Genomic DNA, 15,969 nt, shown 5'->3' with positions numbered 1-15,969 from the left:
TTGTTGAAGTTCCTGGTTGCTTCAGGGAGTTCTATATTTTATTAGCATAAAAAAAGCTTATGAATGAAGACTGTGTTATTGCTATTTCTACTTGATGTTTTTCCTTTAATAAAAGCATTTATATTTATTTTAGTGGAAATTTTGTTTGCTTATGACTTCTTTTTCTCCCTGTGAGCATTTATAATTTTACATTGGTGGCAAATGTGTTTTCTTCAGTCTTATTTTGTGTACATTTTTACATAAAGTAATTCAATGCAACTTGTAAAAACATTTAAAAACTCATACTTCCCATTAATTATGTGCTTTTAATAAACACTGAATACTATCATGACCCATCTTTATTTTTATTTTTTTGACAGAGACAGAGAGTCAGAGATGGACAGATAGGGACAGACTGAGATACTAAAAGGAAGAGAAATGAGAAGCATCAGTTCTTCGTTGCAGCTGCTTAGCTGTTCATTGAGTGCTTTCTCATATCTGCCTTGACAGAGTGGGGGGGCTACAGCAGACTGAGTGACTCCTTGGTCTTTAAGCCAGCAACCTTTTGGGCTCAAGCCAGCGACCATAGGGTCATGTTTATGATCCTGCACTCAAGCTAGTGAGCCTCCGCTCAAGCCAGATGAGCCTGTGCTCAAGCCCGCGACCTTGGGGTTTCAAACCTGGGTCCTCTGAGTCTTCTGTATCCCAGGCTGATGCTCTATCCACTGTACCACCGCCTGGTCAGGCATGACTCATTTTTTGAATTTTCCATTATTGAACATTTGGATTACAGGAAGCTATTATACAATAAATGATTAAAATAAAATATAGGAAGTTTATGAGGAAGCTTATTCATATATATGTTACTTGATTTTGCTTAGATGTTTCGGAGAAGAAAAGTTGATCCAAATAGCTATTAAAATGCCTTTGATCCTTGGGAGACAGTGAGGTTTTACTGTATTTCAAACAAAAATGTTTACTATAGGTGATCAAGTATGGATGTTTTGAATTAAGTTTTGTGGAAAATATATAGGAGGTGCATTCAGTGGTCATCTTAATAGAGAACCCCAAGAAAATTACATTTTATTAGCTCGATTGAGGCGTAATTTTAAAGAATTTACATACTTTAGTAATAAGGAGCGCTATATTTTGATTTTCATTTACTATTCTGTAATAGAAATTTTACTTTGTTGCAGATAATATGCATGCTTTAACATGGGGAGTAAGAGTGGAGTTTTTGATTTGCATTTCTTTGAGGAATAATTATGTTGAATGTCTCATGTGCTTATTGGTCATTTTTATATCTTCTTTGGATAATTGACTTAAATTCTTTTTGCCTATTTTTAAATTGGATTGTCTGTTTTATTGAGGTGTAGAGTTATTTGTATGGTCTAGATACAATTTCCGTATCAGATATAGTATGATCTGGAAATATTTTCTCTCTGTGGATTGTCTTGGTAGAGCCTTTTTAAAAAAGCTATTCAGAACACATTTAAATTTGGTGGAACTTCTTTAAAACATTTCTGATGTTAGCTTGTTTGAGAAAGTATTTATTAAATCATAGGCTCGAACAGCCTCTCCCTAGCCATTTTACCAAAACAAAACAGCTGCGTTTTCAAACACATAATATCCAACAATATCAATTAATATCAGGGACACAGAGGTGAAAACGCTCATTTCCTGCACCTGTGTGGGAGCATAATCACAGCTCTCATTGATGGATGCTTAGATACTGCTTTCCCAGCTGCCAAGAATCTTGCTTCTGGGGTTTATTTATTTATTATATTTTTGCTTCTGGATTTAAAAGTCTCATTGTATTGTAGTTTATGTACATTATGATGACTCTAAAGCCTTTAGGAGCTTATGAAAGATGTCTTCTGCACATGTAAAAAGGTTAAATAATTTTCATTATGGTTTGTTGGTTCTTTGAAAATTAATGATCCATATACTTTGTAATTTTAACTTCCCATTAACTGTACTGCTCACAAAAATTAGGGGGTCAGGGAATGTGCAGATGCTCCAGTACTTTCAGCCTTTTGTATAGTGCATTTTCGCCAATGAAATAAAAGTTGGTTTTGCATCTCATTTACATAATTGAACAACTTTCTTTGACTTGTCATTTGCTTTACTGATGTTCTTGTTTAATTAAAAAAATCAAATGCTTCTAAAAAAATCAAATGCTTTTTTTTTTTTTTAATTTATTTATTTATTACAGAGACAGAGAGTGAGTCAGAGAGAGGGATAGACAGGGACGAAGAGAGATGAGAAGCATCAATCATTAGTTTTTCATTGCGCGTTGCAACACCTTAGTTGTTCATTGACTGCCCTCTCATATGTGCCTTGACCGTGGGCCTTCAGCAGACCGAGTAACCCTTTGCTGGAGCCAGCGACCTTGGGTTCAAGCTGGTGGGCTTTTGCTCAAACCAGATGAGCCCACGCTCAAGCTGGCGACCTCGGGGTCTCGAACCTGGGTCCTTCCACATCCCAGTCCGACACTCTATCCACTGCGCCACCGCCTGGTCAGGCAAATGCTTTTTTTTTATCGTTTCATATATATTTATATTTTTGGTGACAGGCAGAGAGAGACAGAGAGAGGGAGAGATAGGGACAGACAAGAGAGGCATCAATTCTTTGTTGCAGCACCTTAAGTTGTTCATTGATTGCTTTCTCATATGTGCCTTGGACCGGTGGGCTACAGCAGACTGAGTGACCCCCTGCTCAAGCCAGCAACCTTGGGCTCAAGCTGATGAGCCTTGCTCAAGCCAGATGAGCCTGCGCTCAAGCTGGCGACCTCAGAGTCTTAAACCTGGGTCTCCCAAATCCCAGTCTGATGCTCCATCCACTGCGCCACTGCCTGGTCAGGCACGCTTCATATTCACTTTGAAATATCCCCTTAGTTTTGTGAGCAGTATAGATTACTAACCAGAATACTTCATGCCCCCACATCCTGTTGGAAACTGTAAATTTTAAAGTAAAGCTTTAATAAAAGACCTGTTTGCCATGGACTGTTCAGAATCTGTAGAAAAATGTTATGAATTATTTCCAGTCCTACTACCTAGCAGCAGCTACTTTTCTGACTTTCCCCCACACACTTTAAAGTATGGCTTGTTTCTCTTGTTGTATAAGAATGCTTTTTTTTTTTTTTTTTGTATTTTTCTGAAGCTGGAAATGGGGAGAGACAGACTCCCACATGCGCCCGACCAGGATCCACCCGGCACACCCACCAGGGGGCGATGCTCTGCCCCTCCGGGGCGTCGCTGTGTTGCGACCAGAGCCACTCTAACGCCTGGGGCAAAGGCCAAGGAGCCATCCCCAGCGCCTGGGCCATCTTTGCTCCAATGGAGCCTTGGCTGCGGGAGGGGAAGAGAGAGACAGAGAGGAAGGAGGGGGGGGGTGGAGAAGCAAATGGGCGCTTCTCCTATGTGCCCTGGCCGGGAATCGAACCCGGGTTCCCTGCACGCCCGGCCGACACTCTACCGCTGAGCCAACCGGCCAGGGCCAAGAATGCTTTTTATATAATACTTTTAATCCTTAAAGGGCTTGGGTGGAGTCTTTGTTTCCTACTTAATGTTGTTATTAGGTCCATAGCAGTTATCTGTGAGGAATAGAAATGGCGTAATTGTTTGCTGTTGTCACTTTATAAACTATCCTTGAATGACACTTGATGACCAGTAGGCCTTAATGTGGGTACACCTACATTTCTGAGTTCAGTGAACATTAGGACTACTATATGCCTCTTGCTACTGTTACAACTTTCTGCCTAATACTAGGCAAATGCCTCTATGAAATGGACTTGGCTAAGTTAGAGCAGGAATGGGCTATTGGTAGGGGTTTATTTTCTTTGTTTGGTAACTGTAGTTTTCCCCCACTAAAGAGAGTTAATTTATTATCCTACAGATTATAAAAATTAATGGAGACTCTGGCTGTTGGCTCAGTGGATAGAGTATCAACCTGGTGTATAGACACCCTGGGTTCGATTCTCAGGGCACACAGGCAAGGCCACCATCTGCTTCTCCCCTCCACCAGCCCCTCATTCCCCCTCTACTCTCTCTCTTCTCTCCCTTTTCCTCTCCCACAGCCAGTGGCTCTGAGGCAGAAGCAAATTAAGGTCGGTTGAAGCCCCAGGCACAGAAGAAAATACTGGGCCCCTTAAAAAAAAGAGGGAGACAGGGAAAATAAAAATACATGTTAACCATATTTTTAAATAAATAAAAAATACTGTGTACTATTAATGTTAAAATTGCACATATGAAACCAAACTTGGTGTCATTAGAAAAAAGCATAAAGTTGGGGTTTTGCAGGGCCCTTCAGGGGCACCCGGTGCCCCTGCCATTAAATCTGCCTCTGCTCTGAGGATAGCTTGGTTGGTCCAAGAGGTCAGTCAACCTTAGGTGCTAAAAATAGCTCTGGGCAGAGCGTTGCCCCTGGTGGGCGAGCCGGGTGGATCCCGGTCGGGCGCATGCGGGAGTCTGTCTGACTGTCTCTCCCCGTTTCCAGCTTCAGAAAAATACAAAAAAAAATAAAATTAAAAATAGCTCTGTACTTGAGTGTGGGCCCCTGATGGGGCTGCCAGGTAGATCCTGGTCAGGGCATATATAGGAGTCTGTTACTATCTCCCCTCCTCTCACCTAAAAAAAAATTACTGGATAAAATTCACTTTTACCAATAAGTAAAATTATTAGTTTTGTTCATAATAGCCATTATGAAAGTGAAAAGATGTCACTCATCTGTTTCTTTGCCTCTTTATGTACCTAATCATCCTTTAGTTGCACAGCTTACCAAAATTTAGAGCTACTTTTTTGTGTGTGTGTGAGATAGAGATAGAGAGAGAGAGAGAGAGAAAGAGAAAGAGAAAGAGAGAGACACGGACAGACAGACAGGAAGGGAGACAGAAAAGCATTAATTCATGGTTGTGGTACTTTAGTTGTTCATCGATTGCTTTCTCATACGTGCCTTGACTGGGGGCCTCCAGCTGAGTCTGTGACTCCTTGCTCAAGCCAGCGATCTTGGGCTTCAAGCCAGCGACTTTTGGGCTCAGATCAGCAACCATGGGGTCATGTCTATGATCTCATGCTCAGCCAGTACTGTGATAAAGCTGGTGACCCCATGCTCAAGCTGTATGAGCCCGCAATCAAGCTGGTGACCTCTCGGGATTTTGAACCTGGGTCCTCAGTGTCCTAGGGTCAATGCTCTATCCATAGTGCTACCACCTGGTCAGGCTAGAGCTACCATTTTTTGGTAGCAATTTTATTGATATAATTCACATGCCATACAACTTACGTATTTTTATTTTTTATAAATATATATTTTTTAATTTTTATTTATTTTTTACAGAGACAGAGAGTGAGTCAGAGAGAGGGATAGATAGGGACAGACAGACAGGAACGGAGAGAGATGAGAAGCATCAATCATTAGTTTTTCAACTAAGGTGTTGCAACACCTTAGTTGTTCATTGATTGCTTTCTCATATGTGCCTTGACCGCGGGCCTTCAGCAGACCAGTAACTCCTTGCTCGAACCAGCAACCATGGGTCCAAGCTGGTGGGCTTTTGCTCAAACCAGATGAGCCCACGCTCAAGCTGGCGACCTCAGGATCTCGAACCTGGGTCCTCTGCATCCCAGTTCGACACTCTATCCACTGTGCCACTGCCTGGTCAGGCCAACTTAACTTATTAAGAATATAATTGAGTAGTGTTTAGTATATTTACAGGGTTTTGGAATCATCGCCACAGTCAATTTTAGGACATTTTCAGTATCCCATAGAGAAATCCTGCTGGTGATGGTGACTTCATTTTAAAAACTGTTTTAGCCTTGCTCTGTGTATGCCAGTTGTCCCCAACCTTTTTTGGGCCACGGACCGGTTTAATGTCAGAAAATATTTTCACGGACCAGACTTTAGGGTGGGATGGATAAATGTATCACGTGACCGAGACAAGTGTCAGGAGTGAGTCTTAGACGGATGTAACAGAGGGAATCTGGTCATTTTTAAAAAATAAAACATCATTCAGACTTAAATATAAATAAAACGGGAATAATGTAAGTTATTTATTCTTTCTCCGCGGACCAGTACCAAATGGCCCACGGACTGGTACCGGTCCGCAGCCCGGGGGTTGGGGACCACTGGTGTATGCTAAGTTTAGAAGGTATTTTACCAGTTAAAGACATAGTGTTAAAATAATGTTATTTGTATTCATACTTTTTAACTTGTCTTTTTCTAGGAGAGATATAAACTGATTTACTTTGACTTATAATTTTTTTTGCTTATAAATAGGGAGGAAATCCATTGTTAGAAACCATATACACCCTGGCCGGTTGGCTCAGTGGTAGAGCGTCGGCCTGGCGTGCAGAAGTCCCAGGTTCGATTACTGGCCAGGGCACACAGGAGAAGGGCCCACCTGCTTCTCCACTCCTCCCCCTCTCCTTCCTCTCTGTCTCTCTCTTCCCCTCCCGCAGGGAGGCTCCATTGGAGCAAAGATGGCCCGGGCACTGGGGATGGCTCCTTGGCCTCTGCCCCAGGTGCTAGAGTGGCTCTGGTCGCAACAGAGCGACGCCCCGGAGGGGCAGAGCATCACCCCCTGGTGGGCAGAGCATCGCCCCCCTGGTGGGCATGCCGGGTGGATCCCGGTCGGGTGCATGCAGGAGTCTGTCTGACTGTCTCTCCCCGTTTCCAGCTTCAGAAAAAAAAAAAAAAAAAGAAACCATATACATCACTGGAGAAACCCTTGTCCATCAGACAGAAAGCATACTAATAGAATTTGATACAGCTGTATAATTTGTTATTTTGAATTATGGTATTTAAAAAAAATGAAATTTCATTCCACTAAGATTGGTTAAAATATTACTAGTATTATTCAGTGATTCTATGTATTTTCCTTAATTTTAATGTGATGAGTAAAAATACTTTTTAAAACATTGAGGTATAGTTTACAGATATTAAAATTTACCATATTTCCTCATGTATAAAATGCACTCCCCCAAAAATTTGGGGTCTAAAAACTGGGTGTGTCTTATACAGTGATTGTAGATATTTTTACTTGCATTTCCTGCTTTTTCATGCTGGTTTCTGTGCTCATTGTTGAAGACCGTGCTTTGTCATCAGACACAGAGGAGGACCAGCCAATGGGAGTTATGACAGTGATAAGGAGTTGTATGAATTTTATGTTGAATAAAACTTGAGTTCAATAACTTTATGTAGCTTGACCTGTGGTGGCGTAGTGGATAAAGCGTCGACCTGGAATGCTGAGGTTGCCGGTTCGAAACCTGCACTTGTCTGGTCAAGGCACATATGGGAGTTGATGCTTCCTGCTCCTCCCTTTCTCTCTCTCTCTCTCTCTCTCTTTCTCTCTCTCTTTCCTCTCTAAAATGAATAAATAAATTAAAAAAAATAACTTTATGTAGTACATTTCCCCCCAAATTTCGGGCCTCAAAATTAAAGTGCGTCTTATACATGTGATTGTCTTATACATGGGGAAATATGGTATCCTGTGTAGTTTTTAGTTCTGTGAATTGTGACAGATGCTTATACTCATGTAACCAGTAGTACAGTCAAATACGGAACAGTTCTGTCAACCTAAAAAAATTTCTGTGTTGTTTGCTTTTATAGTCAATTCTTTCTGCCACTCATTCACTAATAGCTAAATTACTTTTCTGTCCCCTATTCCAGAATATCATAAATGGAATCACATGGTATGTAACCTTTTGAGTTGGGCTTCTTTCACTTACCATGATTCATGTGAGATTCATCCATGGTGTATCAGTATACAACATACAATTTATATTTAAAATATACAATTCAGTAACTTCTAGTATATTAAAGTTGGCAGTCATCACCACAAGTCACTTTTAGAACATTTTCATTACTCCTAAAAGAAACTCTGTAACTCTTAGCCTTAATTGTTCCATTCCTCTGTGTCAGTTTTTATGTATGGTGCAACATGTGGATTGTTTTTTTTTTTTATATATGAATATTTGGCACTGTTTGTTGAGAAGACTGACCTTTCTCCTTTGAAATGCCTTTGTACCTTTGTTTAAAATCAGTCGGCTGAGCCCTGCAGGGCCCAGTAGCTCCATTGGTAGGAGCATTTGTTGCCCTGGTACACCAATGTTGCAGTTTCGCCAGGGTGCATACAAGAAACAACCAATGATTGCATAGATAAGTGGATCAACAAATTGATGTTTCTCTCTCTCTCTTCCCCTTCCTCTGTCTCTCCTTCCTCTCTCTCTCAAATCAGTAAATTAAAAATAAAAAAATAAAACCAGTGGACTGTATGAATATTTCTGGACTGTTATTCTGTTGATCTGTGTGATACCATTATACCGTTTCCCCACTGTTTTAATTGCTATAGCTTAGTAAGTTTTCAAGTTAGATGGTAAATTCTCTTGTTTTTTTTTGTTTGTTTGTTTTGGCGGTTCTGTTTCCTTTGCATTTCCATGTAAATATTAAAATTAACTTGTCAATTTCTTTTTTTAAAAATCCTGTGTAGATTTTAATTCTGTTTTGAGTAATTTTCACAAGATAGGTGTAATATAGTCAGTTAAAATTTTTTCAGTAAAAAGAAATCATTTTTACTATGATGCCTTGTAATATGGTGTAATGCATGCTAGAAGACACCATTCCATAAATTCATATACTTAGCCTTAATATTATTTTCTGCTTTTCTTTTAGATAAGTTCAAGGTATAAATACTGTACAATATCAAAAGAGATAAACTTTAGGTTTGAAGAGCTTAAAGTATTTGTGCAAGAAAAGACTTTGGCTCGTGAGCCAGATGTGGCTCTTTTGATGGCTGCATCTGGCTCGCAGACAAATTTTTAATAAAAAAAAATAATAACATTAAAAATATAAAACATTCTCATGTATTACAATCCATTCATTTCCTACCGCTCATGTTCATGGTTGCGGGTGGCTGGAGCCAATCACAGCTGTCCTCCAGGACAACACCAAATTTTTATTGGATAATGCATAAGGTACACGGGTTGTTGTATGGCTCTTACGGAATTACATTTTAAAATATGTGGTGTTCATGGCTCTCTCAGCCAAAAAGGTTCCTGACCCCTGATCTAAGGGGTTAGAAGTGCAAAGAGAATGTTAAGTTAGATGTGTCGTTTTATGGGTTTACCTGTGTTTCCCTGAAAATAAGACAGTCTTATATTAATTTTTGCTCCTAAAGACGCGCTAGGCCTTATTTTCAGGGTATGTCTTATTTTTCCATGAACAAGAATTCACATTTATTGTTGAACAAAAAATCAACATTTATGAATATACTGTAGTCCTGTCATCACAGACATCAACATAACCAGCCAAACTGAATTTCATCAAGAATCTTTTGTGACTCCATTTCCATGTACAACAATCTACCCTGTTTCCCCGAAAATAAGTGTTACATTAATTTTTGTTCCTAAAGATGTGCTAGGTCTTATTTTCAGGGGAGGCCTTATATTTCTAAGCTTGAAAAAAATTGCAGAGGTCTTATTTTCAGGGAAACGGTATTTCCCCTTCGTTTTTTAAAAATTTTATACAAAATTAAAACAGTACTTCAGAAATTTTAGTCTTAACAGTTATAATTAATTGTCAGTAAAAGAGATATATATATATATATGATCTACCGGAAAGTTCTGTTCGTTTTTGGAATAAAACAAAATACAAATTTTTCTTACCATCAATAAACTTTATTAAATAATACAATTGCCATTATTATTAATGATTTTTTTTTTTTTTTTTTTTTTTTTTGCATTTTCCCGAAGCTGGAAACGGGAGGCAGTCAGACAGACTCCCGCATGCGCCCGACCAGGATCCACCCAGCATGCCCACCAGGGGGCGATGCTCTGCCCATCTGGGGCACCACTTGGTTGTGACCAGAGCCATTCTAGCGCCTGAGGGAGAGGCCATGGAGCCATCCCCAGCGCCCAGGCCAACTTTGCTCCAATGGAGCCTCGGCTGCAGGAGGGGAAGAGAGAGACAGAGAGGAAGGAGAGGGGGAGGGATGGAGAAGCAGATGGGTGCCTCTCCTGTGTGCCCTGGCCGGGAATCGAACCTGGGAGCCAACCAGCCAGGGTCTATTAATGATTTCTTGCCAGCATGGGGGCAATTTGTATATTCCATTTTTGAAAAATGTTTTATCTTTTGATGCGAAAAGTTGAACCAGTGCTTGTTTGATATCTTCTTTATTTTTGAATTTTTTGCCCTTCAAAAAATTTTATAAGGACAAAAACAAGTGATAGTCGGAGGGTGCTAAGTCCAGGCAATATGGTGGATGCGACAGAATTTCCCAGCCTAGTTCTGCAATTTTTTGACGAGTCCCCAAAGCAGTATGTGGCCTGGCATTTTCATGATGCAGTATGATGTTCTTCCTATTGTACATCGCCGGCCTCTTTTCTTGGACTGCTGTCTTTAAATTATCCAGTTGCTAACAATACTTCTCTGAATTGAGCTTTTCGTTCGGTTTTAAAAGCTCATAATGTATTGGTCCTCGAATGTCCCACCATATACACAACATTCTTTTATTCAGAGTCAAATTTGGTTTAGAGGTGGAAGGGCTAGGTTTTCCGGGTTCACAATATGCCCTTTTCCTTACGATGTTTTCATAGGTAATCCACTTTTCATCCCTAGTTATCATCCGGTTCAAGAAGGGCTTGATTTTGTTCTGAGCAAGCAGAGATGTGTATATGACCACTCGATCATCCAAACTCTTCTGACTTAATTCATGTGGCACACATATTGAATATTTTCACACCAATCCTATCTTCCGAATATGGTCAGAAATGGTTTGCTGAGCTGAATTAAGCCTTTCTGCGATATCCGATGTTGTCAGAAAAGGATCTTGCTCCAACATGGTCTTAACAACATCGTCATCAATCAAAGATGGTCGCCCAGAACGTGGCTTATCAGAAAGGTCAAAATCACCTGTTTTGAATTTTTCGAACCATCTTCTGCATGTCCTGTCAGAAAACTGTACCTTCACCAAACACTTTCAATAAATTTCTACATGTTTCTCTAGCATTTCTTCCTTGTTGAAATTCATAAAAATTACAGTGGTGTAAATAAACTTTATCAGTACACTATGGCTTCACACATAAGACTAACGTGAATCAACTTTGTTTTAGTTAATTTGCTACGTCAGTATGTATACATTAAGTGATAAAAATAGTGAGGCACACATGCGCCAAATAAACGTGCTTACGTGTCGAAACTTGTGATAGAAATGGACAGAACTTTCCGGTAGACCTTTATTTGCATAACTGAATAAAATGGAATATCTTTCTTCTATGGACATATTTTAGTTTATGTCAGGAAGATATGTACTTAGTTATTTTTTCCTTTTGATAGTTTGCATGTAAATTGATCAGTAGCTGGTATGTTATTGTCATTTTTCCTAGAACATGCAGATTTCAGAAATGTTAAATTTTTCTCTAGAAAATTAATTTCTCCCCCTTTCAGCTTTCTTTTTTGAGACTTGGGGGCTGAGAAGTTTGAGGACTTATGTCAGTCCTTGTCATCTTTAATCTTCTGGTTTTCTTTTTATAGCCTAGTTTTCTTGTAATGATTTGTTTATATTCCCGTAAGGCATCATGAGCCTAAGAAATATTCCTTTGTTTTTCAGGTTCTAAATGGCTTCTAAGAAGTTGGGTGCAGATTTCCATGGTAAGTAGATTGACTGTTAGATACCATGCTTTAAGTTTTAATTTGATCAGAGAATTTGAAATCACTTAAGTGCTCCTTTTTGTTTATTTAAATCAGCAGCTTGAGATAAATAAAATTGTACACCAAGGTAGCATATACATTCCATAAGACTTCAGATAACTTGAATATATATATTTTTTATATTGGAGTTTTATTTTTCAATTATAGTTTACATTCAGTATTGTTCTGTATTAGTTTCAGGTGAACAGCATAGTGGTTAGACAGTCATATACTTTACAAAGTGGTCACTCTGATATTCCAGCTACCCAGCTGGCCCCGTAGAACTATCAGTCTGTTCTCTGTATCTGTGAATTTGTTTCTGTAGATAGCTTTAATATTGAAGTAGTTCCTCAAAATGATAGTTAAGCCCTGGCCTGTTGGCTCAGTGGTAGAGCATCGGCCTGGCATGCAGGAGTCCCAGGTTCAATTACTGGCCAGGGCACACAGGAGAAGCGCCCATCTGCTTCTCCACCACTCCCCCTCTCCTTCCTCTCTGTTTCTCTCTTCCCCTCCTGCAGCCAAGGCTCCATTGGAGTAAAGTTGACCCGGGTGCTGAGGATGGCTCTTTGGCCTCAGCCTCGGGTGCTAGAATGGCTCTGGTTGCAACAGAGCGACGCCCCAGATGGGCAGAGCATTGCCCCCTGGTGGGCGTGCCGGGTGGATCCCGGTCAGGCATATGCGGGAGTCTGTCTGACTGCCTCCCTGTTTCCAACTTCAGAAAAATACAAAAAAAAAAGGGGGGGGGGATAGTTAGAATCTCTCTGTGGTTATTGTACTTGAAATTCCCAGGGATAGTTAGGGAGGCTGCCTATTTTTGTTGTCCTGTAGCAGTATTTTGAAGTAGTTATTTCCTGGTCATAACTCTTCTCCATCTCAGGTGTGAAAAATTCTAAACTTTTAGTTAACACTTTATAATATTTTGGTTTCATTGCCAATGCCCCCAGGAAGTGATATATTACAAATGAACCATGATCAGTAGATCAATATACATATTAGAGAAGTATTAGTAGTAATAATGACAATTTTGCATTAGAAACTAATAGTTTACCATCTTTTTTCTAAGATAATACATTGTAAAAAACTTTATCTGCATTTGGGAGAAATGGAAATGCCTAAGAAGTTATAGAGACCTCTTTTTATGTAGTAGAAGATAAGAAACACTAGAAATATCCAAATAACAATTATTTTGAAGGGGTTTTAAAACTGATCTTTCATTTTAAAAATGTCATTGGATGAATGATTTGCTGGACAGTTTGTCAACATGTGTTTGTCTGCTCTTCTGATCTGTGAGTACTTGATCGTATCACTCAGCTGAGGCAGCAGTCACTGTGGGTTAACGTGCTTATATGCTTTAATGATTTTATTGATTGATTCTAGAGAGGGAGGGAGAGAGATCATAGTTGCTTCACTTTTAGTTGTTCATTGATTGCTCTCATATGTGCCTTGATCAGATAAGCTCAGGGTTTTGAACTGGTGACTTCATTGTTCCTTGTCAACGCTTCATCCACTGCACCATCATAGGTCAGGTTTGCTTATATACTTTATACAACAGCTTTAATATTTTGAATTGTCATTGTACATATACTTACATTCATTATTTGCATATATTTTATTAAATCCCTTTGGAGTTAAATCATTCAAACTCTGGAATTTTCATTTTACATAACAGGTCAGGCATCAGATCTGTCAGGTAAGTTATCCTATTGTTCAAGGATTATTACAGAGCTCTTTCAAAATACTACAGTGATGCGCTGCATAATGACGTTTTGGTTAACAACGTTAACCAATATAGCATGAACTTATAATGAAACTTAGAAATTCCTATCACCTACTGATGTGGTAGTTGTCATAATATTATAGCACAACAGTTTGTTACTAATATTTGTAGTGATGCTGGTATAAGCAAACCTAGTGCGCTGCCATTTTATAAACGTATAGCACATACAATTATGTATATAATACTTGGTAATGATAGTAAACTACTGTGTTACTGGTTTATGTGTTTACTGTGTTATACTTTTTATTTTATTTTGTTTTATTTTTTTATTAAGTGAGAGGTGGGAAGGCAGGGAGGCAGAGAGACAGACTCCTGCATGCTCCGCAACCAGGATATACCCAGCAAGCCCCCTGTAGGGTGATGCTCTGCCCATCTGGGACTGCTGCTCTGTTGCTCAGCATCTGAGCTGTTTCAGCCCCTGAGACGAGGCCATGGAGCCATCCTCAGTGCTTGGGTCAACTTGCTTGAACCATTTGAGCCATGGCTGCAGGAGTGGGGGCGGGGGGAGAGACAAGGAAAGGGGGAGGGATGATGGAGAAGTGGATGGTCACTTCTCCTGTGTGCCCTGACTGGGTATTGAACCTGAGACTTCCACATGCCAGGCTGACACTCTGCCATTGAGCCAACTGGTGAGGGCTACGTTTTATTATTTTAGAGTATACTCTTTCTGTTTATCTATTTTTAAATTTTTTCCATAAAACAGTAGGCCCTGATATGCTGGGAACAGCCCCAGACATCTTATTTTGACTGCATCTCTTGATTGCACCATTATCTCTTGTGCTTGATTTAATCTTGTGTTGTTTTACCCATCATGGCCCCTAAGTGTACAAAAATCCACTGCTAATGTTACCAGTAAGCAGCCACATTGAATGATCTGGAAATGAAATAAAGAGTGATCTAGGACTAGAAAGATGGAAAATCAGTGTTGGTTACTGCTTGCTAGTCAGGCATATCCCATTCCGCCATAGGTATAATCTTGAAGAACAAGAACAAAGGGACGGAAACTCTTAAAGGATCTGCTTCAATGAAAGCAATAAGACTGACAAAAATTTGCCTGTTTGATGGTGGCACAGTAGATAGAGCGTTGGCTTGGGATGTTGAAGTCCCAGGTTTGAAACTCCAAGGTCAGTGGCTTGAGCGTGGGATCATCAACATGATCCCATGGTTGCTGGCTTGAGCCCAAAGATCACTGGCTCAGCTGGAGCCCTTCAGTCAAGGCACATATGAGAAGCAATCAGTGAACAATTAAAGTGCTGCAATGAAGAATTGATGCTTCTCATCTCTCTCCCTTCCTGTCTGTCTGTCTCTCAAATAAATAAAATAAAATAAAAATTTGAGAAAAGCCTGCATTGGACATGGAGAAACTTCTAATGACCTGTATTGGAGACCAGACATAATAAGTATATCTAAAGTATATCTAACCTTTCAGCACATGATGTCATGGCCAAAACAAAACGGTTGTTTTAGATATTGAAAGAAAAGGCTGACCTGACCTTCCTGGCACAGTGGATAAGGCATTGACCTGAAATGCTGAGGTCACCAGTTCAAAACCCTGGGCTTGCTCAGTCAAAGCACATATGAGAAGCAACTATTATGAGTTGATGCTTTTCACTCTTTTCTTCCACCTTTCTCTCTCCCCTCTAAAATCAATATATAAAATCTGAAAAAAAGAACGAACCAAGAAAAATCTTTAAAAAAAGAAAGAAAAGACTGGACAATTGATTACAATGTTGAATTTATTGCTAGCTCTGGGTGATTTAAACGATTTAAGAATTGTTATTCATTGCTATTCAAAAGTGAGTGGTGAGTCTGAGAATGCTCATGTGAAGGCAGTTGAAGAATTCCTGAAAACAATGGAAGAGCTGATGATTGTGGAGGAAAATTACCTGCCAAAGCAAATATTCATCAATATGGATGAAAGCTCCCTATTCTGGAATCAGATGTCTGAAGGACTTTTATCTATTAAGGAGGCCAAGTCAGTGCCAGGTTTCAAGGTTCTTAAGGAAAGGACAAGTCTTGCTTGGGAGCAATGTTGTAGGCTACAAATTGAAACCCTTTGTGACCTGGCACAGTGAAAACGCATAGCCTTCAAGCATGTCAGTAAGCACACACTGCCAGTATACTAAAGGAATGGTAGGAAGTCATGGATGACCAAGCTCTTCTTCCAAGATGCTCTTATTGTTGATAATGTTCCTGGACATTCTCCTTTTATTAGTGATCTCTACCCCCAAATCAAAGTGGTGCTTCCTCCCTCCAATTACCACTGTTTGATACATTCAGTGGATCAAGGAGTTATAGCAGCTTTTAAGGCCTATGACCTGAGGAGGATCTTTGCCCAGGCTATTGCTGCAACTGAGGAGGACACTAAGAAGACACTGATGCAGTTCTGGAAAGATACAGTCTGTGACTGCATCAAGAACCTTGCTTTGGCTTGTGATGATGTAACCAAGGAGTGCATGAATGACATCTGGAAGAAGACACTCAGGAGGTTCATCTATGACTTAAAAGGATTTGCCAAGCATGAGGAGGTTACA

General features: G+C 39.8%; 1 protein-coding gene across 6 annotated transcripts in view; it reads left to right on the top strand.

Moving 5' to 3' along the window:
- UBAP1 (ubiquitin associated protein 1) overlaps nt 1-15,969 on the top strand; it is an 82,220-nt gene that overhangs the window by 32,834 nt on the left and 33,417 nt on the right. For 3 of the 6 annotated variants that reach the window (XM_066256898.1, XM_066256893.1, XM_066256894.1), the window contains exon 2: nt 11,579-11,619. In XM_066256898.1, coding sequence (XP_066112995.1) covers nt 11,617-11,619 — 3 coding nt within the window. In that variant the 5' untranslated portion in view covers nt 11,579-11,616. Of the gene's footprint in view, nt 1-7,641; nt 7,665-11,578; nt 11,620-13,327; nt 13,349-15,969 lie in introns of those variants that run through there. The other 3 variants (XM_066256891.1, XM_066256892.1, XM_066256897.1) reach the window with 2 other exon arrangements.

Source organism: Saccopteryx bilineata, chromosome 2, assembly GCF_036850765.1.
Source record: "Saccopteryx bilineata isolate mSacBil1 chromosome 2, mSacBil1_pri_phased_curated, whole genome shotgun sequence".
Classification (NCBI taxonomy): domain Eukaryota; kingdom Metazoa; phylum Chordata; class Mammalia; order Chiroptera; family Emballonuridae; genus Saccopteryx; species Saccopteryx bilineata.
The sequence above is the reverse complement of the archived record's forward strand: the minus strand, read 5'-3'. Positions and strand labels throughout refer to the sequence as shown.